At 45.6% G+C, this 24,502-nt stretch overlaps 1 protein-coding gene across 5 annotated transcripts in view; it reads left to right on the forward strand.

Moving 5' to 3' along the window:
• Nucleotides 1-24,502, forward strand: part of ASAP2 (ArfGAP with SH3 domain, ankyrin repeat and PH domain 2) — a 111,309-nt gene that overhangs the window by 34,131 nt on the left and 52,676 nt on the right. For all 5 annotated transcript variants that reach the window (XM_021697683.2, XM_044918623.1, XM_044918624.1 and 2 more), the window contains 6 exons: nucleotides 1,882-1,956; nucleotides 3,648-3,697; nucleotides 7,573-7,702; nucleotides 11,828-11,913; nucleotides 19,644-19,719; nucleotides 20,016-20,102. In XM_021697683.2, the coding sequence (XP_021553358.2) occupies nucleotides 1,882-1,956; nucleotides 3,648-3,697; nucleotides 7,573-7,702; nucleotides 11,828-11,913; nucleotides 19,644-19,719; nucleotides 20,016-20,102 (504 nt within the window). The remainder of the gene's footprint in view (nucleotides 1-1,881; nucleotides 1,957-3,647; nucleotides 3,698-7,572; nucleotides 7,703-11,827; nucleotides 11,914-19,643; nucleotides 19,720-20,015; nucleotides 20,103-24,502) is intronic.

Below are 24,502 nucleotides of genomic sequence, written 5' to 3' on the forward strand. Positions count from 1 at the left end.
CAGCCGGCTGGGGTTGCGGTGGCAGCGGGCTTGGGCGCGTAGTTGCCAGCAGGTGTCCTGGCGGGGGGTGGAGGTGTGGAAGGAGACAGGCGTGTGGCAGTCTGCCCTCGGATTCCCTCCTGCCTCGGTTTACAGTGCAAGCCAGGTGTGTTTGCATTAGAGATGATTCACCAGCACGGCCCTTTGTTTGCTACTGTTCCTTCCAGTCATCCGAAGACCTCGCCTTAAACTCCGCTTCTCGGTGTTTAAAATCTAACTCTTCAGGCTAATCCTCGCAAGTCCCTGCTGATTACAGTGTGCCTTGGAGGGCTGCCAGGTACGTGACAAACGTTGAGTTGTGGAAGCCTCGGACAAATGTTACCCAAAGAAGGCATTTCTGAAAGGACGGTCGTGAGTCGGTTGTGTATTTGGCACGGTTGGTGGCTGGGTGCAGGGTTGTCACACGCCTCTGCAGGGATTTTTCTAGTCCGTTTGTTTCTCCCATTTTGAGGTTTCATATGCCAAATAGTATATGAAAATCAGATCCCATGTTGCCTGGAAAATTGTGCCTAGAGTTGGTTTTCCTATTCAAGGTAATTCTACTAAAATTAAAAATTTCCTCTGCTCAGTGGTAAGAATAAATGCACATGGTTCCAGAGTCCTTACTTGTCGCTCCTCTTTTATAGGCCCATAATCTAGGTGTGTGTACCCCAAAGTGACATGTGCCCGAAGGCCCCAGCATTGCCAGCTGGCATGTGTGTTGACTCACGGCAGCGGTACGCTAAGCCGGGGCGAGGAGAAAGTAGATCCTCAGCTGATTGCCGGGGAGGGACTGCATGGGCCTCAGAACACAGGGAGCCAGTACCTAACCGTCCCCAACTGAAGCTTGGTGTCTTAGCTTCCCACATTTGAGGCCAGCAGGGGCAGCCGTGCTTGCTGTGAGTGTGCTCTGAGTGTGTGTCGGGAGGGTTTGGTTCTAGTCAAGTTAATCCGTGGTGACAATGTGCTAAGCCTCCGTCCCTGGCCTTCTTGCTTCAGGGAGAAGAACAGAGCAGCTCAAGACCTCCCTCCCCCCCTTTTCTCATTTTTCTCCTTTTCCAGCAACACACACACACACACCACACGTCCCACATACACCCCACACCTCACACACACAACACATGCAACACACACACTCATTTCTCTTCCTCTCTCTGAACATTGGCTCCTACACATTCACCAAGAAGAAGAGATTCTCTTCTTCATTCTGAGTTCCCCTGTGGGGGCTTTTCTGGGGAGATTGGGGTCTGTGCGCCCTGAGACTTCAGTGAAGCGTAGCCCAGAACATTGGAGCTGTGAGTGAGAGCAGGAAGTGTGTGTTTGTGAATTCTATTCGGTATCTTTAAAGTGGTTCTGTCAGTGATTGTTTTGAAATAATTTTTCTTTGTCATAATGATGATCTTCTCACAAACTAAGTAGTTTAATAGAAGGCTGTTATTGTTGTGAAGAATAGAGAAATACAGACTTTCTGAGAGTTATGTTTTTATTGGCAAGGTACGACCACCACAAGGAGCATAGGAATGAATAAGGCTGTCCTGCTTGTGCCGGCCAGGTTTTCAGGGGAGGTTAATTATTACCAGGTGTTCTCTAAGATCTTGCTGTCCTTACTTCAGATTAAAAAGGACATTGAGGGACGCCTGGGTGGCTCAGTCGGTTAAGTGTCTGCCTTCGGCTCAGGTCATGATCCCAGGGTCCTGGGATCGAGTCCTGCATCAGGCTCCCTGCTCCGCAGGAAGCCTGCTTCTCCCTCTCCACTCCCCCTGCTTGTGTCCGGCTCTTGCTATCTCTCTCTCAGTCAAATAAATAAATAAAATCTTTAAAAAAAAAGACATCGAATAAGAATTTTGTTTGTTTGCTTTTTAGATTCAGAATATGAACAACATCATCTCCTTCCCCCTGGACAGTTTGCTGAAAGGAGACCTGAAAGGAGTGAAAGGGGTAAGCTGTCGACCACCCAGCTCACTGGGAACAGTCATTGGGGGACGTAGAGTCACGGTCATGCTGGCCTGTCGGGGCACAGCACACACATGCCTTCCTCCTGGATGGCATGATGGCTTCTTGCTGCCTCAGGTTCCCTTGATCTGCTACGTTGGCACCACCTTTCAGTCCTACCGATAGTGCCCCAAGGCCCTTCTGGCCACCCTGTTGGTGCTGTAAATGTGGGAAGGGGAGGAGGGTGGGAAGGGAAAGAAGCAGCTCTCTTGAAGCCTGTGAATGGTTTTCGCGCTCTGTCGGTTGAGCAGGGGAGCCTGTGCAGGGAAGTGTGGTTTTCTGGCCGGCGTGTCGCTGGCTGACCACTGGCCAAAGGGTCCTTGCTAGGATGTAGTTTCCCGGCAGGAGAATCTGCACCAGTAAGGCTCGAACGGACTTTCTTTTTCTGTCCTCCGAAGGACGTTCACTGTTCAGGAAGCGCCTTGCTGTGAATTGTTTCATGAACATGTGAGTGAGGAAGTCAGCTCGAGCGGTATCTGTACCAGATGCCGAGCAGTAGCCGCTTCTGCATGTCGGTGGCACGAACAGATGTGTGATCTGAAAGACAGATGATTGTGCCCCAGTTCTTAGATCAAATTCTCTGATTGGATCTGCACGTGATTCCCAGTCACGTCTGGCTCATCTGGAAGCCCAGGCTGGCCAATCTCCGTGACCTCTGCAGAGACCTCTCAGTATTTCCTTTCAGGGCATGCCAGGGCTGTTGGGGCAGGGAGCACTGGGCCTGGCGAGCCGTTAGGACACTGAGGAACATTCCTCGTCGTCCCGGACCAGGGTCCTAGAGAACACATCAGCCAACTCAAGTTAGCCCGCAGAATGGGAGGGCAGGGCACACGAGGCAGAGGGACGCACATGCAGGTAGGGAGAAGCGTGACAGGGTGCTGCTCTTGAGGCTTTTTGTATGGTTTGATGCCCCGAGTCTGGGGAGGTGCAGGAGTGGGAGATGAGGCTTCCAAGTTCATGGAAGGCCTTAGAGCTGGGCGAGGAGCTTCGGCCTTGTCATAATAAGGCCAGTGAAGAGCCAAAAAATAAAAAATAAGCCCCCCAAAGGAGGTTCTTTCTTACAAAAGAACCCTGTTAAAGGGAACATAAATGGGGGGAACCACTGAATGGAATTTTCCAGTGGCTCAGTATGCTTTGAGCCAGGCTTTATCAGAGTGTAGCAGGTCCTAAGTTCTAGATAGAAGAGTGGAATCAGGAGACCTCAGAGGAGGGTGAATGGCTTTGACATCGTTTTTGCTGGGCCCAAATCAGGGTTACATCTCTCAGGAGACATTCTCCTATTCATTGAAAAGGTCAGAATCGTTTGGGTTTTCTTTGTAGAGAGAGGTACTAAAACTCCTGCAGATGAGGTGTTTCTCTCGGTGGAGTATAGGTCACACACCACGAGCCGTGAGTTCCTACTCACTGTAGCTGGGCAGTGCGTGCGTGCTGGGATTTTCTACTCGTTCTGTGTGCGTGCGGCGTAGCTGCTAGTCGCACTCAAAGCCTGAGCTCTAAGTTCTTTATTTTTCATGGAATTGTATACATCATTTATTACAGAAATTAATGCTCCTTTCAGGACTAGTCTAGAAATAAGTAAGTTGTCTTGCCCAGAAGTTAATATTGGTTCTGTTTAATTTATGCCTCTCTGTTTACAGGATCTGAAAAAGCCTTTTGATAAAGCTTGGAAGGACTATGAAACAAAAATGTGAGTGTTTCCATTTTTTTTAAATGTAGGTAATTTGAGATCTTAATTTTAAATTGAGCTTTTATTGCTTGAAGGTATTTTCTAAATAAACCTTCAGCCAGGGAAGAATTCACTTAAACCTGTGTTGCTGTGGTTCCTTACGACGCCAGATGCTTTCACGCTCGGTGTCTAAATTTCAGTGATGCCGTGGACCTCTTCAAACGAGTTTTTCCTGGTCCCTTTTCTGTGATGTCGTAATGGTTACAGAATGTTATTTTCAAGAAAGCTCATTGAAGGACATCAAGGCCAGGTTTCGTCGACAGGTGTTTCTTTCCCTTTTTTAAAAACAAAACAAAACAAAACGCTTTCCCCACTTTGTCACCGTTTACTACGGCAACACAGTTTTCGGACTTCATCTTCCTGGTGATTTGCAAGAGCCGTCTGCTTGTAGCTCTGTGTCTGAATTTCCCTAAAACACCAGTCCCTTGGTGTAGAAAGAGAGAGAAAAGAGGCACCCCACGCTAGCCTTATTCAATCGCTTCATTTGCCATAAGAACATGAAGAAAGGCTCAGTCGGTTTCCACTGAAGATGGGACTGCTCCTGGCCCATGTCAGTCATGGGCACATTTCGGATCACAGTCTCTCCTTCCCAGCATGGGAGGGTTCAGCTCACTGGGATTGGGCTGGTGATTGTGGGGATAGTGGTTTCAATTACTGTAAATACTTGAGAGACAGAAAATATTTTTAAATGTCTCATGTTTGCTTTGTAATTACTGTGCAGTGGGTAACAATGTAGAGTTTTCTGAGTGGAAATAGAAACTTTAACATGAAGCCATCTGGTAAAGTGAGAGGTGTTAAGAAGAAAGCTGTTCCAGATGTAGCTCTAAGTAATTGGACTTGGGATGTGTGTGTGTGTGTGTGTGTGTTTTGTTTTAAAACCAGCCTTGGGGGACGCCTGGGTGGCTCAGTCAGTTAATAGCTCAGATCATGATCCTGGGGTCCTGGGATCAAATTCTGCATCCAGCTTCTTGCTCAGCGGGGAGCCTGCTTCTCCCTCTGCCTGCCGCTCCCCCAGCTTGTGCACACGCGCACTCTCTCTCTGACAAATAAATAAAATCTTTAAAAAAATAAAATAAAATAAAACCAGCCTTGGGTGAAGGATCACAAAGCTCAAACTCAGGAATACCAAACCTTTAACATTTGTCCCCTCCTGGAAATCTTAAATTTCCATACCCAAATTTCCATACTCGGAGTTGCCTGGATCCCCAAAATCTGGATTTCACTGATGGCATACATTCACATATAAGCACAGATTGTGTTAGAGTACCTTGAAGGTCTGTCCAACCAGAGAAGCTGCTGGCCCTTAGCATCCTTCCTCTGCACACCCATGCAGTGCACTCGACAGGGAAAGGATCTTTGTAGACAGGAAGCCAAGACTTGGTGCTTTGCTGCTGGTCAGCTAGCGAGAGGGTCATTGAGCCAGAGCCAGGAGGTGGCTTTCCATTCAGCTGCTGTTGCTTCCACCCTCAGGTGCCTCCAAGGAGACACGTCTGTGTATTACCGAACCGGGGGCACAAAGGGGGTTTTGAAGAGGGTTGCCAGAGAGAGTCTTCTGGTTCCGAAATGAGAATGAGATCAAATTCTGTAAAATCAGGATATACATAGATAGAGTGGAGACAGAATTACTCACAAAATCCCAGAATTTGAGTGTTGAAAGCTTCAGATAATTCTCAGATAAGTTCTAAAAATAACTCTTTCACCATTTATGCTTGAGATTTGTTCTGCAACAATGAGCACTGTCCCAGTCAAGGCAGAGCCCTGGCAAGACCTCATTCGGCCAGGAGGCGGGTGGTGAGGGGCAGGGAGAAAGTGGAGGAGGGAGGGAGTCTCCTGCCTGCAGCCCCCTTTTGTGCTGCTCAGTGGACACACAGACAGACAAAGTGCTGCCCTGAAGGAAACCTTTGAGGCGTGAGCAGACTTTCTGCCTCTTCTGACCCAAATCTGGGACAAAGTAGGTGCTTAGGAAAGGATTTCTTGAACCAGTACTCAACAAAAAGGGTCAAATTTGACATTCTTATGACCAAATTGTATTTTCCTTTCCAGTAAGTTAAGAGGCTGTCTTGTATGAAACTGGACCATTTCCTTACACCACACACAAAAATAGACTCAAAGTGGTTGAAAGACCTAAATGTGAGGCAGGAGTCCATCCAAATCCTAAAGGAGAACACAGGCAGCAACTCTCCAACCTCAGCCACAGCAACTTCTTCTAGAAACATCGCCAAAGGCAAGGGAAGCAAGGGCAAAAATGAACTATTGGGACTTCATCAAGATAAAAAGCTTTTGCCAGCAAAGGAAACAGTCAACAAAACCAAAAGACAACTGACAGAATGGGAGACGATATTTGAAAATGACATATCAGATAAAGGGCTAGTATCCAAGATCTATAAAGAACTTACCAAGCTCAACACCCAAAGAACAAATAATCCAATCAAGAAATGGACAGAAGACATGAACATTTTTCCAAAGAAGACATCCAAATGGCCAACAGACACATGAAAAAGTGCTCAGCATCACTCGGCATCAGGGAAATCCAAATCAAAACTTCAATGAGATACCACCTCACACCAGTCAGAATGGCTAAAATTAACAAGTCAGGAAACAACAAACGTTGGCGGGGATGTGGAGAAAGGGGAACCCTCCTACGCTGTTGGTGGGAATGCAAGCTGGTGCAGCCACTCTGGAAAACAGTATGGAGGTTCCTCAAAAAGTTGAAAATAGAGCTACCATACGACCCAGCAATTGCACTACTGGGTATTTACCCCAAAGATACAAATGTAGGGATCTGAAGGGGTATGTGCACCCCGATGTTTATAGCAGCAATGTCCACAATAGCCAAACTGTGGAAAGAGCCAAGATGTTCATCAACAGATGAATGGATAAAGAAGGTGTTGTATATATATACAATGGAATATTAGGCAGCCATCAAAAAAACCCCGAAATCTTGCCGTTTGCAATGACGTGGATGGAACTAGAGGGTATTATGCTAAGCAAAATAAGTCAGAGAAAGACAAGTACCATATGATCTCACTGATATGAGGAATTCTTTTTTTTTTTTTTTAAGATTTTATTTATTTATTTGACAGAGAGAGACACAGCGAGAGAGGGAACACAGGCAGGGGGAGAGGGAGAGGGAGAAGCAGGCTTCCCGCTGAGCAGGGAGCCCGATGCGGGGCTCGATCCCAGGACCCTGGGATCATGACCTGAGCCAAAGGCAGGCGCTTAACGACTGAGCCACCCAGGCACCCCTGATATGAGGAATTCTTAATCTCAGGAAACAAGCTGAGGGTTGCTGGAGTGGTGGGGGGTAGGAAGGATGGGGTGGCTGGGTGATCACAGTGGGGAGGGTATGTGCTATGGTGAGTGCTGTGAATTGTGTAAGACTGATGAATCACAGACCTGTACCTCTGAAACAATACGTTATATGTTAAAAAAAAAAAAAAAGATAGCAGGGAGGGGAAAAATGAAGGGGGTTATCGGAGGGCGAGATGAACCATGAGAGACTATGGACTCTGAGAAACAAATTGAGGGTTCTAGAGGGGAGGGGGTGGGGGGATGGGTTAGCCCGGTGGTGGGTATTAAGGAGGACACGTTCTGCATAGAGCACTGGGTGTTACACGCAAACAATGAATCATGGAACATTACATCAAAAACGAATGATGTAATGTAATGGTGACTAACATAATAAAATTAATAAAAATAAATAAGAGGCTGTCTTGTTTGCAAAAGACTCATGCACGTTTGTGTTGCAGGCTGGGTAATGGGATCCCTGCAGGCCTGTCTTGTCTGGAGTGCCGTGCCGAGGCATCTCAAATTATCCTTGCTTTTTTCACCTGTAGAACCAAAATTGAAAAAGAGAAGAAGGAGCATGCCAAACTGCATGGGATGATTCGCACTGAAATCAGCGGGGCTGAAATTGCCGAAGAGATGGAGAAGGAGCGGCGGCTTTTCCAGCTACAGATGTGCGAGGTGAGCCCCAGGGGTGTGGGCTGCAGCTACGGGTGCGCGAGGTGAGCCCCGGGGGTGCGGGCTGCAGCTACAGATGTGCAGGGTGAGCGCCGGGGCTGCCAGGGTTGGGAGGGGTGAAGTGCAGGTTCCAGGGGGTGGTGGGTTCCAGGTGGTGGGCTGCAGGCAGCCTGCCTTCACTGGCATGTGAACTCCTCTGGAGAGTGCATGCTTCCCAGAGGCTTCAGACATCACAGCAATGCATTAGTGGACTCCATTTGTCCAATTTCTCTTACAAGGGGAGGCTGAGTCTCTTGGAGGGTGGAATGAGCTGAATCTAACCCCAACCGTTAATTAAAGGTAGGGAAGAATCTAAAGAAACATCCTCTCTGGCCTCATACACATACCCAGACTCACCTCTCACGGGTACATTACTAAAATACTCTCCATTAGTGTTTTTTAATGAGGTATCTGGGTTCCCATTATAGCAGTGGAAGCCATGAGGAGGGCCAGGGAGAAGTCAGCTGGAAAAACCTGCAGCTGGTCCCCTGTGGGTCTCTGAGTGAGGGAGGGAGGGAGAGCGAGCGCACTACATACTGTGGAAGCCAAGCCACCTGCCTCTGAAGTGCTTGCACCGAATTCACTCATCAAGGCAGGAGGCTCTGGGGAGCTCCTCTGCTCCGCTCCGTTCTGCAGCCTGAGCCCTTGCCTTTGGGGATGGGGAGGGAAATGGCAGCACTGATGCTCTGGGACATGTCCCTGCTGGAGGCTGAGGGGTGCAAAATACCAGAAACGAGTCATGAAGGCCTTTGCTTCCAGCCTTGTTATGCCTTGCTTGTGGGTCGTTGTAAAAAAGGCCTCTGGACACCATGCCAAGCTCTGCCTAAGGGTTCGCCCTCCCGGCAGTGGCCGTGAAGCCCCTTGAGCTTGACGGTGCATGTGCCGAGCCTGTTCCTCTCTTCGATGTGCGGAGTGCGCAGGGATGATTGTGACAGCTACTGAAACCGGCTCAGCCTGCTCTCGTTCCCTGGGAGCGGTCAACAGCAAAGCTGAGCCACACGGCACTTTCTGACTTCAGAATGTTTGTTAATTGCAGCGGGAGTTTAGCTTGTAGAAATGTCTATTTTAGGAGTATATTTAAATGAGTTTTTATTCCCAGAGCCATCTCTTAAGTGGTCGGTGGAGCAGAACCAGTCCCAGGATCAAGGATAGGATATTAGCCTGACATTAGTATGGCCACTCCAGCTCTCTTCGTTTCTGTTTGCATGGAATTTCTTTGTCAACCTGTGTGTGTCAGTGAATCTAAAGTGTGTTTCCTGTAGACAGTGTGTTTTAAATCTAGTCTGACAGTCTCTGCCTTTTGATGGGATTGTTTAATCCATTCACATTTGATGTTGCTATTGATGTGGTTGGATTAATGTCTGCTGTCTTTTTTTTTTTCATGTCTCATGTCGTCTTTGTTCCTTTGTTCTTCCTTTGCTATTTTTTTTTTTTCATTAAGTGAATATTTGGAAAGTTAACTAAGCTCCAAGTCTTACTGTAGAGAGGAAAGTGGATGTTTTTAGATACATGTTGTTTTGTAAACAGACCTCATATGTAACAATGCCTGTCTGGCCAATTTCACACAGTGTCCCAGGAATCAGCCCAGAGGGTGTGAGATGGCATAGGAAATTGCTGTTTGTTACTCAAATACTAGGTATTATTTCTGTTTAATTGGGGTAAATTAAGTAGCGGTATTTTACAAAGAATGGGTTTGGAACAGGTGTGCGTGTGTATGTTGTGTTCAGGTTATGCTCTTTTTTTTGGCTAGTAAGGAGGAAACACATTTGCTTAAACTCTGCAAAAGAGTTTAAAAACGTTTAGTGGGGGCGCCTGGGTGGCTCGGTCGTTAAGCGCCTGCCTTCAGCTCAGGTCATGGTCCCAGGGTCCTGGGATCGAGCCCCACATCGGGCTCCCCGCTCGGCGGGAAGCCTGCCTCTCCCTCTCCCACTCGCCCTGCCTGTGCTCCTCTCTCACTGTGTCTCTCTCTGTCAAATAAATAAATAAAATCTTAAAAAAAAAAAAAAGATTTAAAAATGTTTAGTGAATTGTGAAAATTAGTGTATCTTTGAGGTGAGGGGCGCTGCATTGCTTTCTGTGCTATGCACCCAACACCAGTTACCTTTCCCCTCCAGGTCTAGGTGAATGCATCCTGTGCACTGGTGAAATAGTTTATTATATTGCAAATGTACTGTCTAGATGATGGCTCTCAGCACACCTGCTAGGCCAGCCCCCCGGGGAGGTTTGGGGCCCCATGTGTGCTGAGCCTAGCAGATCCAGCAGTTAGCATGATGTGTGCAGAAACAGGGCTGGAGTCTCCAGAGGAGGACACATCCGATGAAGGATGTACATGGGGGCCAAACAGAAGTGGGCTGGAAAGGGCTCTCCGTGGGGGAAGGAGGAACATTTGAAAAGCAGTCCCCCCAGAATCTGACATCTCAAAGTGAAAAGATTGCTGTAGTTAATCATGGTAAAATTGTTCAGCCAGTTCCTCACACTGAAGCCCTCAAGTTTCATAAATGCTTGCCATTGTTTAGGTGTTTAAAATTTTAGATGCCCAAGATCTAATCTAGAAGAATGGCTTTCAGGTGTTTATTTTAAATTGTGGAACTTTTTCTTCAAAACGAATTTTGTAGAGAAATTCAGTGTGGTGTATTAAATAGGTAATACAGAGCATCTGTGTGTGGGGAATGTATGAGAGATCCTGTTGTTTTTCTGTGATTATAAAAATATACTTTTAAAAATTAGTCTATATATATGAAATTAAAAATCACCCCAAATTTTACTCACCAGAAGATAAGTACTTTAACATCTTTCATATATCCCTCCGTGTACCTTCATAAAAATAATTTGTATAAACAGGATTGTTCTCTACTGGTGCTTTGTAACCTGATTGTTTTGACTCACTTGTATGTCTTGGGCATCCTTCGGTGCCGGAAAGTCTCTGCTTTATTGGCTTCATGGCTACATAGCAATTTTTGTGTGTGGCTGAACCATACTTTAATTTTCCATTCATTACATTTGGGTTGCCATTTGTTACTTTTACAAACAAGTCCGCACTGAACCTTGTTTTCTATTCATCTTTGTAAACTTTTATGATTATCTTCTTAGAGAGTAAGTTCCTATAAGTAGAAGTTCTATGTCAAAAGGTCCACACATTTTAAGTTTTGACTTAAGTCACAGCGAAGCATCTTATTAACCACTTAGCCATTTTGACATTGCCAGGCATCTTATTCAGTTAACAGTGAATAAATATCAGACCGAAGAAAGGAGAACACATACAGGCGCTTGGTGTAGGAAAAGGAGATTTTGTAGTTGATTTTGTAGCAGCTTCCTCTCTCCGGCTGGACTTCTGGCTTGAACGTGAGCTTCCCAGGTTATGGCTGAGAAGCCTGTGTGGTCAGCAGTGGTGGCTGCTCTTTCGGGGGCATCCAGTCTCAGAGATGACACGTTCTCAGAGTTCTTTATGCCATGTCCTGACGGTGGAGGGAACAGGGAATTTATGGAGTCTTTTGTTCTGTAAACCTTTAGCAAAGAACAAATGTATTTCCTGAGGCTGGTTTTGTAGATTCCTGGGACTTCCTGATATTTTAGTGGTCATTCCTGAATTCTCCAAGTTAAAAATGCCTTTCGTTCATTTCAACTTAAAATTTGGTTTTTATAACAATCACATTTTTTTTTCAGTGCCAGGATTAAAGATGTGGTGGTAAGAGTCTCAACTACAAAACATGGCAGTTAGTGTTGCAGACGATGACCTGCCCAGAGAAGGGATGGGGGGGGTGCAGAAAGATGCGGACAAAAAGAGCCCATTCACTTTAACCGTCTGCCTTCTTTGTGCAGCTCGAAGAAAATTTCCTCTAGCAGGTTAAGATCCAGCGTCTTACTACTAGGAGTTTTTGGCGCCTAAAGTTAAATGTTTAATTACCTGGACGTTGGATAATTCATTTGGCACCAAACAGAGAAATGTTCAGTTCTGGTGTTTCAGAAAATGCTCAGCACCTGCCATGACCTCTACCCTTAGCGAAAGATGTCGGAGAAGTAGAGAAAATTATCTGTGCTCAGACGCTCGTGTTCTGGGTCTGACATACCCTTTTGTGTTTTTTTTAACAGTATCTGCTGAAGGTCAATGAAATTAAGATTAAAAAGGGAGTGGATTTACTTCAGAATCTGATCAAATATTTTCATGCCCAGTGCAAGTAAGTTCTTTTTCTTTGTTGTGATGTTATTTCAGCTGTTTTTATGGCAACTTCTGGTAGATAATATAGTATTGTATCAAGGAAAATAAACACTCCTTTAAAACTCTGTCGTAAAAGGCATGAAGTACTAACACCCATTATAACACGGTGAACCTTGAAAAAACATGTTAAGTGGAAGAAGCCAGACACAAAAGGCCAAATTCTGTAGGATTTTATTTACTTGGAAGATCAGGAATAAGCAAATCTACAGATGAGTGATTGCCAGGACTTAGGAGGAGTAGGGAATTACTGCTGATTGGGGTAGTGAAAATATTCTGGAATGAGACGGTGCTGATGATTGCACGATTTTGTGAATATACTAAAACCACTGAATTGTACACTTTAAAAGGGCAAATTTTGTGGTTAAAGAATCTTTCTCAATAAACAATGTAACAATCTATAGTAATTATCAGATGTATTTATTTTTACCCTTTTTTCAGAGGGACAGACTGGTTTGAGCTAACACATGATTCACAGATGGTTTTTGTTTGCAAGAAATTAGTTGGGGTTAAGGCAGTATATTAAATTTCATATATGTATATTTTTAAAGATTTTATTTATTTGAGAGAGAGAGCATAAGCAGGAGCAAGGGCAGAGGGAGAGGGAGAAGCAGACTCCTGGCTGAGCAGGGAGCCTGATGCAGAGCTCGATCCCAGGACCTCAAGATCATGACCTGAGCTGAAGGTAGACGCCCAACTGACTGAGCCACCCAGGCATCCCGATATATTATTTATCCTATAAAGCAAGTGACAGTGCTGAGCTAAGGAGGCTGAATATGGTAGAGAAGGAGAGGCTTCCGTGTTTGGGTCTGCCTCACATACTCAGCTTGGCCAGCGTGTGAGCCCTGCATAGCCTGACCCTTATCATGCCTCGCTCGCTCACTCGCTCGCTCGCGCCCCCTCTCACTTCTGCCTGACCCTCAGCCCTAACACAAACCAGCCCCTGGCTCATCTGTCGCTTGCTGAGCAGGTGCCCTGTGTCCGGCACTGTGCTGGATGCTGGAGATAAAGGAATGTCCATCACAGACATTGTTCCTGCTCGAATCAGCTAGGCAAGTGGGCTGAAACAATGGGTTTATGATTGCACATTTGAAACGTGTTTGGAAGTGATGGAATCTAACAAAGAATAGAAGGACCTGATTTAGATTGAGGGCAGACACAGGATTTTTCTTCCTTTTTCTTTTTTCTGTTTCTTGTATTCTCCAGCCACCAGACACAGTATCTAGTCCATAGTAGATATTCAAATACTTTCTGAACTAGCTGCAGGCCTCTTTGAGGAGACATGTATTCTGAGATCTAAAGGATCTAGCAGAGAAGGAGTAGGGAAAGAACATTCCAGGCAAAGTCAAGATCTCGAGGCAGGAAAAAGCCCAGTGTGACATAAGCATAATGAGTGAGGAGGGGAGGGTAGTGTGACATGAAACCGGATGGAAAAGCGAGAGACGTGGATGGCCTTAGGAGCCCTGTGAAGGGTTTTAGATTTTATTCTAAGTGTATCAGGGAGCTCTCAAAAGTTTTAAGCAGGGGATTCATTCAGCAAATATTGAGCTCCTACTATGTGCCAGGCACTATTTGAGGTTCTGGTGATACTTCTTACTCATGAACCGTCAGTTCTGACGGGGCGGATGAATAGTAAACACAGAAGAGAATATGTAACAGTTTTAGGGAGCGGGCGTGGCTATGAACAGGTGAAACTGTGCTGGGTGGAGTGAGAGCAGAGTGGATGGGAAACATCTGGGGAGACCTCTTGGTTCCATCCTCTGTTTTAATAAGGGACAAACAAGAGTGGGTATGGGTGATCACTTAGGTACACAGCCCTGTTCCTGCACCATCCAGGGCCAGTGAGGTCTTGGCCTAGACTGGTGACAAAGCCAGCAGACGGTGTGACTGATGTGAGAAATCCTTGGAGGTTGAATGCCCCACCTGTCTGTCGCTTTTCCCCAGACAGGCCATGCCGCACACTGATGTGCCTCTGCACACGCTGCTCCCTTTGCTAGAATGTCCCAACGCTCCCTTTGTGCCTTCCCCTAGCTCTGGTCATCCCCGAGACCTACCGACTGCTCCTTTGAACTCGCCCGGTCTTCCCCAGCTGGAATTACTTCTTTTCCTTCTGCATTATCACTATACCAGCTGTTTATCTCCAGAATGGCATCTTTCATACTGCGTCATGTCTCTCACCAAACTGTGTCTCCTTTAATGTGCAGTGCATGGTGCATGTACCTGGCACATGGTTGCAGTGGTGAGTTGCACTATTGAACTTAGCTCAGCCTTGGAATTAATACGGCGCTCGTGACCGTGTGTCTGCGAAGCAGCTGAGGTCCAGCAGCAAAAGACGCTGTGCTGTGTGGTTCATCCTAGGTTAAAAGAAGAGCTCCAAGCTTGGAAAAAGAGTCTCAGAGGATGGAAAAAGACCCCTAATTTGTAGAATTTTCAAGATGAACTATTTTATAGAGACTCAGAATCGTAACTTTGTGATTAACATGCAAATTACTTCTTCGGTAGTTATCCTTGTAACCTTATGTGAGGCAGATTAGGAAGTGGGTCGCTTCCTTGCTAATATTTTATTTTTAAGAAGCTATTCTGGGATTTCCTTTTTTCTCTTTATTTTGCCCAAACTGATCCGTTGGGTAGCAACAGACCACTTGTGGAAAAGTGAACTAGTTGGCCTTTTATGGGCATGAGCTCAGTAACCTTTAAAAACGATGAATCTTCCATTACTTCCTGTGTGTGTGTGTGTCTATGTGTGTGTGTGTGCACGCTGCATGCTCTTCAAATCACTTGCACAGCTTTGACTTTTCTAATTCACATTCTGGGGGATAAACTGCAGAGCTGGAGTGACTCAGCCGTTGGACAAAGGACCATGTGGCTGTACATTGTTGGTTCTCGTAGCTCCTTCATGTTCCCCAGTTAACATTCCCAGTCTCCCGTCCTCACCCCAGAGGAGTGCTGGGCCCTGAGGGGCAGGGGCAGCCTGCTCGGAGTGCCCGTTCTCACACGCTGCTATTCTCTGCAGGTATGAAGAGGCCTCTGGGTGTAGACTAGACTCTGGGAGCCATGTTTGGGTGTTCACCCTTAGAACTGCCTAGATATGTATTATTTTGCTTTTTATTCATATTTGCTTTTTACTTTCAGTGTTCTTGAAGAGTACTTCATGTTCTTTGTTTTTTATTTCATTTAAAGAAAGAAGTTGCATCTCTGCCTAGTTCCTGGAATATCCTGAAAACCTGTCTTATTAGCCTTTGCTGCTGGAGGTTGAGGCTCTTATTCTCTAATGGAATCTAGAAATAGGGCAGTCTCTAAAACAATAATAAAACAAAAACAGCTATGTTCTAAATAGTGGTGATGAATGTTGAATTGACTTGTTCTTTGAGCAGTTACCTGCTGAGAACCACAATGACCAACTGTTGCCTGATGTACTTGGGATACGGCGTTGAATGAGACACAGGGCCAGGGTGCAGAGGGCAGGCAGGGCTCGGGCCATGAGAATGGGGTGCTCTTATAAAGCCTATAGCCGGAGGGAGAGGCCACCCTGCTTGGTGGGAGCTTGAAGATTGAATCTCAGTGGGTGCATTTTAAAGGCTTGGGAGTTTGGTCAGGCTGGGTAGAAAACATTTAATAAAAAACAAAACTGATATTTAGTAATATTGATGGTAAACATTGTTTGATTGAAGCTTGGGAAAGTGTTACTGGTTCAACCCAAGAAAAATGTGCAGGGTTTGTACTTAGAAATGCTACAGTGGGGGCGACTGGGTCGCTTAGTTAAGCATCTGCCTTGGGCTCAGGTCATGATCTCAGGGTCCTGGGATTGAGCCTCACATTGGGCTTCCTGCTCGGCAGGGAGTCTGCTCTCTCTCTCTGCCCTCCCCCTCCCCCGTTCATTCTCTCTCTCCAATGAATAAAATCTTTTTAAAAAAGGAAAAAAAAATGTCACAGTGATGGGGCACCTTACTGGCTCAGTTGGTAGAGCATATGACTCTCCATCTCGGGGTTGTGAGTTTGAGCCCCACATTGGGTATAGAGATTACTTAAAAATAAAATCTTAAATAAGTCAAACAGAGAAAGACATGTATCATATGACCTCACTGATATGAGGAATTCTTAATCTCAGGAAACAAACTGAGGGTTGCTGGAGTGGGGGGTGGGGTGGGAGGGATGGGGTGACTGGGTGATAGACACTGGGGAGGGTATGTGCTCTGGTAAGCGCTGTGAATTGTGCAAGACTGTTGAATCCCAGATCTGTACCTCTGAAACAAATAATGCAATATATGTTAAGAGAAAAAAAAAAAAAGAAGAAGGTAGCAGGAGGGGAAGAATGAAGGGGGGGAAATCGGAGGGGTAGACGAACCATGAGAGACGATGGACTCTGAAAAACAAACTGAGGGTTCTAGAGGGGAGGGGGTTGGGAGGTTGGGTTAGCCTGGTGATGGGTATTGAGGAGGGCACGTTCTGCATGGAGCACTGGGTGTTACGCACAAACAATGAATCATGGAACAGTACATCTAAAACTAATGATGTAATGTATGGGGATTAACATAAGAATTAAAAAATTAAAAAAATAAATAAAATCTTTAAAAAAAGGGAAAGAAATGTCACGGTGGTGACAGCAAAGCAGGGACAGAGCCCCTTTCTTTGAAACTTTCCCTGAGGCCAGGGAGGGTATACCTAGGTGCCAAAACATGCCTCAAAAAGGAGGGTACGTGGGTGCCTGGATGGCTCAGTCACTTAAGCGTCCAACTCTTGATTTTGGCTCAGGTCATGATCTCAGGGTCATGAGATCAAGCCCCGCACCCAACTCTGCGCTGAGTGTGGAGTCTGCTTAAGATTCTCTCTCTCCCTCTCCCCCTTCCCACCTTTAAAAACAAAACAAAAAGGAAGGTACAGGAAGATGGGCAGTTTGACAATCAGAGGAGGAGGTGTTCTAGGTAGATGGTTAAGACCGGCTCTGTGATTATGAAGATAAAAACCAAATCTCAAACCCAAATTGATATCGTTATTCCGAGTGCCCTGCCCAGCGTCACGCTGATGGTGGTGACTGCGACGAGAAATGCCTGAGTACTTGCCCCACGACAGGGCTCTGGGCACAAAGCAGAGATTCCCAGAGCCGTGCGCCGGCTCTCCGTGCGGGACCAGTCTCCTGCGGTGCTCTTCCGACTTCTCACCCTGGTGTTCTCTCCCCCTCTCTTGGTCCCTCTTCTTTCTCTCTTTCCTACCTATTTCACGAGAATTTGAAGGGATTAAGGAAATAGTTCTGTAAAGAAATAATGTAACTGAAGCAAATCGTGAGAACAAGATGAGTTCAGGACGAGAGGGGAGAAGCTCAGTTTCTCATGCCTGTGTCTGTACCTCCACATGTCCTGTGTGGTTGGAAAGCACCTGCTGTGTGCTGCTCATCATGCCGGGAGCGGAGGGCCCGAAGGTGCCTAAGACCAGGCCTTCCTGCCCCGACAGTGGACACAGCCCTGGAGAAGTCACTGTTGCCATATCAGGAGTTATTCCATGTTCAGAAAAAAAAGCGTTAGGTAAAATGTAGGGATGAAAATATAAAATAAAGAATTACGCATATATCTAAACATTAAGGTTAGACCATTCTCATGGCGCAGCTTCTGTGATTCCTAATGCCTGGCTAGTAATGGTTCAGAACCCACATCCTGTGTGTATATTTCCCTCTTCCTTCCTCCTTGGAATTACTGTATTCAGTGTCATGCTTTGTTGCTCTCACAGCCCCTTCTGTTCCTTATATACTTCACGTGGGAAAGTCCCACAGGACCCTGGCTGAGGTGATTAACATCACCTCACATGAACACATGGGAGACCCAGATCACATTTTGAAGATCATCTCCTTCCAGTTACCTGGCTGAAGTTGGAGACTCCTTCCTTCCTTCATTAATTTATGTTTTCATTCAACAAATAGTGTGTGCTTGAAATGTGCCTGGTTTATTTGCAACGACGTGGATGGAACTGGAGGGTATTATGTTGAGTGAAATAAGTCAAACAGAGAAAGACATGTATCATATGATCTCACTGATATGAGGAATTCTTAATTGCAGGAAACAAACTGAGGGTTGCTGGAGTGGGGGGTGGGGTGGGAGGGATGGGGTGACTGGGTGAGAGACACTGGGGAAGGTATGTGCTCTGGTAAGCGCTGTGAATTGTGCAAGACTGTTGAATCTCAGATCTGTACCTCTGAAACAAATAATGCAAAATATGTTAAGAAAAAAAAAAGAAGAAGAAGAAGGTAGCGGGAGGGGAAGAATGAATCGGGGGAAATCGGAGGGGTAGACGAACCATGAGAGACGATGGACTCTGAAAAACAAACTGAGGGTTCTAGAGGGGAGGGGGGTGGGAGGATGGGTTAGCCTGGTGGTGGGTATTGAGGAGGGCACATTCTGCATGGAGCACTGGGTGTTATGCACAAACAATGAATCATGGAACACTTCATCTAAAACTAATGATGTAATGTATGGGGATTAACATAAGAATAAAAAAAAATTAAAACTCAAAAAAAAAAAGAAATGTGCCTGGTTTTGTGGATACCGTGTCCTTACCCTCCTAGAACTTTGGATCTAAGGGAGGGTGGGTATATTTTAAATAATCACACTAATGACTACGTAATGGTAGTTGTGCTAAGGGTTTTGAAGCAAGAGACAGTGCTCTGAGAGAATATAGCAAGGAGACTTCTTTTGAAGTAAGGGGTCACGGAAGCCTCACTAACAAAGTGGTAGTTAACTTAAAATTTGAAGAGTGGGTGGGAATAATCCAGGCAGAACAGAAGATATATGCAGGGAGAACTCTTTAGAAAACAGAAATAGCATATGCAAAGGGCCTGAGGCAGGAAAGGTCTGATGGCCATTGACAGAAGGCTGCTAGCTCTGGAATCTAGTGAATGAAAGGGGGTGAATGATGCTACTTGAAGCTTGGAGACCTAGGCAGAGGCCAAATCACATAGGCATAACAGCCCTTGTTACGTTTTGAACTCTGCCCTGAGCTTACGGGGAAGCGTTTTCTTCATTCCTCTCAAAAGGGTTCTACAGCATGCTTCGGGGCAATGCTCAGCATCAGCCCGCTGTTGCTGCAGGGAAATCTGTCTAGCTTCTCTTATATTTCCTGCATCATATACTATAAACAACTTCACAAGCATTGAGTTCTGGGCTTTGAAAAAAAAAAAGTTTCCTTTTGATATTTGATCTCACGTTCTCCAACCACATTTCCTTACTCTGCAGATGGGGCATGGCCATTCACCTGCATCAAACTCGCTTTGTTTTTTTCTGCCTTCTCTTTTCCACTTAGCTGTTGACTGTCTGGGAAGATTTTTTAGTGTATTGTTCTTACTTGCATCCCATGCTTTTCTGAGCTCAGACTTTTCCATTCCTGAACCAGAGCCTTCACTGCCTTTTGTCAGTAGGGGCCTGCTTCCTATTATACACTGAAAATTTAGGGCTCCTATCATATGGGTCAAGAGCAATTATAAACACTTAGGCTTATTGCAGTTCCTTTTCTGTCACTTCTTGCGGTTTTCAGTGTCATTTTATTCTTTGTTTGCCTGATATTTTAAAGTTTGGTTCACACAGTGTTTTCCCCCAGGAATTGCGTCATGATTTCACTCACTTTCCTTTAAAGAAGTGTTTTCTCCATGTAATAGAACTCTTTCCTCTTTTATGAAACCCTATCTGTGTCTCTTCTTTTTCCTCTTAGTTTTTTCCAGGATGGACTGAAAGCAGTTGAGAGCCTCAAGCCTTCCATTGAGACACTTTCAACAGACCTTCACACAGTAAGCGGCTAGTGGCTTCTCTCCCACATGAGTGTCAGAACAGTTTTTATGAAACAAATGCTTTGATTTAAGCATGGCTTCTGTATGATCCCGTGTTTGCATGCTGCGTGCGCCAGAAGCTGACAGCCTGTGGGGCCCCGTGGAGGATGGAGTCCCCGTGGCCGTCCTCTGTTGTGGCTGGCGGGGGAGGGGGGGATCTGGTAGGGGAGGCATTTGTTGAGGCGATGCCCTACGAACTCCCAGAACCTCACTGTACCTCAGCCCTGCTTCTCTCTTCTTTGTTTTGTTTTTTAAAGATCAAACAGGCCCAGGATGAAGAAAGAAGGCAACTGATACAGCTTCGAGATATTTTGAAATCAGCATTGCAGGTTGAACAGAAAGAGGTGAGGGGATTTAATTTTGAAAGATTGCACTTGTATACCTGTGTCTCAGAGGCTTTGGGACAGAAGAATGCTACATTCAGGTCCTCTAGGAGCTCACAGTTCACCCTGGGGCTGTATCAGGCCAGCACCAAGCATTTGGTTTGCTCCTTAAGTTTGGTCTTATGAAACCATCTTTTTAAGATCTGTTTATTTCAAGGGGGGAGGCATTTACTGGAGACCTGGCCTTCATGGTAGCATATAAACCCTTTTAGTGCTCTCTGGTCGTAGATGAGTAGCTCTCAAAATCTCTGTTACGTAGATACTCGGTATTTATGCCGTTGATTTTCTACCTGGAACTTTGTGGTTTCTGTGGCCCCATACCAGGTGGCCCCTGCATCCTCCAGCCCTGACATCGTGCTCTGTAAAACATGGGGAACTAGAGTCTCCTCCAGCTGCATTTCGATGAGCAGGAGACCTTAGTTTCTCTGGCATCATGTCTTTCCTGTAATCCCTTTTCTGCATGCTGACACATCCACAGTGACAGTTTGTTTTGGAGGCTTTTAAAAAAATGCTAAAAAGTACATTTTTAAGGTAATTCTATGATCTGTTTACTACAGGGTGGATATTATAATGTGAACTTAAACATAACCCCCTTCCTTGTACATAAAGGAATGTATTTAAATGTATAATTAATAGATTTTATTTATCTAAAATCTATTAAATCTATTAAACTACTTAATAGAGCATGAAGTTCACTGCAGTTTGGTATGCTCAGTTTTGAGTTCCTGTACTATAACTGAATATTGTTGTTTCTCTCCCAAATGCATTTACCTTTGTGACCGAAGTCTAGGAGAGTAAGTAGTTCAGTATTTTAATAAATTGGAGAGTTTTGCATGCTTTCTTCATGAACTTAAATTAGTTTCTTCCGTGCATTGCATACATTAATGGCCAGTAGCATTTTAAATTTTAACCCTTTCTCTGGGTTTTATTAAAGGGTAAAGAATTTGGATTCTCAAATATTACTGAAAGGAAAATTTCCAAGTTTATGGTTTATACATTTGCTGTTGTCCCTTTGTGGAAGCAGAGCGACTCATGCCCTCCCTCCCCTCCTGCTGCCTAGCTGAATTCTTCATGTCCTTCTCAACCACCCACAGCCCTGCCTCTGCTCACCCCAGCCCCAATGATCTGAGTTCCAGTTACTTCAATCAGGACATACTCCTTATGGGTTATTGGCTGTGTCTTCAAGTGCACAGATGCTTTTTCTCTAGCTAGACCTTGAGCAGCTTGAGTTTGCCCTCCTGCCTTCTGGGCCTCACCAGCCATGACATTGTAGGACCATATTGCTCGTTTACTAGGTTTTTGGTAAACGTGGGTCAGCTAAGTGAGAGATTGGCAGATTGAGGTCATATGTGAGTGCTTGAAATTACCCACGGGATAGTGGCTTCCTCCCAGTCTGGAGAATATAGATCCTGACGCTTTGATATTCCCAAACGTGGATGATAAGCAGAAAAGAAGGAGAAAAAGAACTTGGAGTATGGAGACAACAGGGGCTTAGGTTTAACTAGAAGAGGTGGTGGTAGTTGTCGGAGCCCCAATGCCGACAAAGCAGCCAGCTCCCCAGCGCGGGTCTGGGAGTGGTCGAGAGCCGCTCTTGTCTGAAAAGGAGTATCAAACCCACGAAGCTAAGCTCAGGCTTATAATAAAGGAGAGCAGAGTCTGCAGTTGAGTGGTCCTCTGGGCGCAGTGCAAAGGCCCCGTTTACTTTGGCTGTGCAGAATTAGGAGGTTTGGGAAAACTGGCTGTTGTCAGCTAGTTATTTATAGCTTTGCAGAAAAATATAACAAATCTACCAGCACAGATCAGAAGTCTTTATGGTTTGTTGTGTTTGTGTGCTTTTATTGACACCCAGCCCAGCTGCCCACAACTGCACAGAGGGATCATAAGAACCTTCTTTACTGCTCCTCTTTGGCTTTCTGCCCAAATACGGAACTCTCCAGTTTCTTGCTCGTGATTGTGTCATACTGGATGTTGTATTACGCTCTGCATTGCTTTTTGATGATGGTATTCCATAGAGTGGTTGATCTCTGAACACAGTTGTCAGTAGGAAGCAAATGTGCATAAGTGGAATTTTATATATTATTAAATACTTTTTATGATTGGGGTTCCGTCTCTTCCAGTTACAGCAAAAATTGAACGTTGGGCACTCTCATTCCCTTTTTTTTGGATTCTCTCTCTGACTTAGCTGAAGGTGTGGATAATTTTTATTTAACATTGACAAAAATTCTTACTACCTAATTTCAATTCACGGGGTGCCTAGGTGGCTTAGTCGGTTAAGCGACTACATAATTTCAGTTCATAAAAATTAGGTAACGTGCCCCAAGGAAACTGCATTGATGATTGGTGCGAGCCACTGTCCTATTTCCTTCCTGTAAATCTCAAACATCAGTCATTTGGTCTAAGTGAAGAATGTGGCTCTTGCATATGGCGGCTTTGGGCTGCTTCTCTTTGTCACCCTGTAGCTACATTTTGGGAGGGAGACTGTGCCATTATGATCCCAGTGCCCCCATACCTCACTGGCGTTTTGTATTTTTGATATTTCTGCTGTCTGTAACAAAGATTCTGATATTTGATTTTTCCACTTTTATTATGAATTTTTTCAGACTTATAGAAGAATTAAACTGTGCAGTGACTACTATATATGCACCATAGTTTTAACATCTGGGAAAGTTAAAGCCCTCCAATACTGCTCATTCTTGCACGAGCCTTCTCCTGCTTCCCCATCCCATGTACGTCCCATCTCAGTGGAGTCCTGTGGGACAGATCCCATTGCAGTGCTGGCAGATTCTCTGCCAAAACCTCATTGTTGGCATGTGGGTTCTCTGCCGTTCGCTGTTGAGAACCCAGACTCGTGCCTCTAGCGGGAGGACTCAGCCTCTGGGATCTGGTGTTGGTAGGCTTGAGTGCTGAAACCACAATGATTTTCCCACTTTGGACATCTCAAGTGTGGTCTCTCTTCATGTCAGCTTTATGCTCCTCCCTTTTCTTTTTCTCTCTCTCTTTTTTTAAGATTTTACTTATTTATTTGAGGGAGGGCAAGCACAAGCAGGGGGGAGTGGCAGAGGGAGAAGCAGACTCCCCGCTGAGCAGGGAGCCCGATGCAGGGCTTGATCCCAGGACCCTGTGATCATGACCTGAGCTGAAGGCAGACACTTACCCGACTGAGCCACCCAGGTGCCCCAGTGCTCCCCACTTTTCAAGTGTCCCTGTCTGGTAGGAATGTGTTTGAATAGTATGTGCTGTCCAGGGAGCAGAGGTCCGTGACAGCGATAATTCTCTTCCGACTCTGGCTTTTCTGGTCTAGGCTTGTGTATCTTATCATGCCTAAATCTGGCCTTAATCACAACCCTCTGGCCAGGTGTTCACTTCCTTGTCTCTTCTGCCAAGCTCCCAGTGGCCTGACTGGCCTTCAGTTCGCCCTTCATGGAAGACTTGTTCATTGAGTCACACATTCAACTCCCATTTTCTTTTTCTCTTTCTCTCTGTTTTTTTAAAGATTTTATTTATTTATGAGAGAGAGAGCATGTCAGGAGGGAGAGGGAGAAGGAGAGAGAATCTGAAGCAGACTCCCCACTGAACACAGAGCCTGATGCAGGGCTCCAACTCAGGATAGTGAGATCGTGATCTGAGCCAAAACGCTCAACTGATTACGCCACCCAGGCGCCCCTCAACCCCCATTTTCTTAGCAGTTACTCTAGACCAGGCACCGCACAGACAGAGTAAGATAGATACAGTTTTCACCTCTTAAAGGGCTCACAGCCTGGGAGTAGGGTCAGAAAATTGGGATACAGTGTGATGAGTGCTCCAGTGGAGGTCAGCTCGCAGAAAGGGTGTCTCCCCTGTGTGGGAGATGGGTATATGTGCTAGGCGGGTTAGTACGTCGGGAATGAGGGTTTGGAGGATGATTCAGAGTTAGTAGAGTCCCAGCAGGTGGGGCAGGTGGGCCAGCTTCTGACCAGGATGGAAAATTTGCCTGGGTAACTGTCTAGCAGAGCAGAAGAGCGTGAATTAATCGTAGGTCTTCACTTCCTACTAGGATGGCGTGGAGCAAGTTACCTGATCTCTCCACGCCTTGGTCTCTTCATCTGTAAAATAGGAATGATACTGCCACCTCAGAGAGTTGTTATGAGATCTAGAGGATAGTCTCTATAAAGCACTTCACACATTGTCTTGATAAACAGGTTCTAGTTTGTTCGTTCATTCAACAGATACTGTGCTCCTAGATGCTGAAGAACCATAGTGAACCAAAAAATACCTAATTCCCACCACTTTTTGGTTGAACAGCAATGGCTCTTTGTGCTCTTGTCTCTGATAGGTTGTCCTTCTGCCCACTTGACCCTCTTCCCCACTCTGATTTAGGAGCC

This window comes from Neomonachus schauinslandi, chromosome 10 (genome assembly GCF_002201575.2).
Source record: "Neomonachus schauinslandi chromosome 10, ASM220157v2, whole genome shotgun sequence".
NCBI classification, from domain to species: domain Eukaryota; kingdom Metazoa; phylum Chordata; class Mammalia; order Carnivora; family Phocidae; genus Neomonachus; species Neomonachus schauinslandi.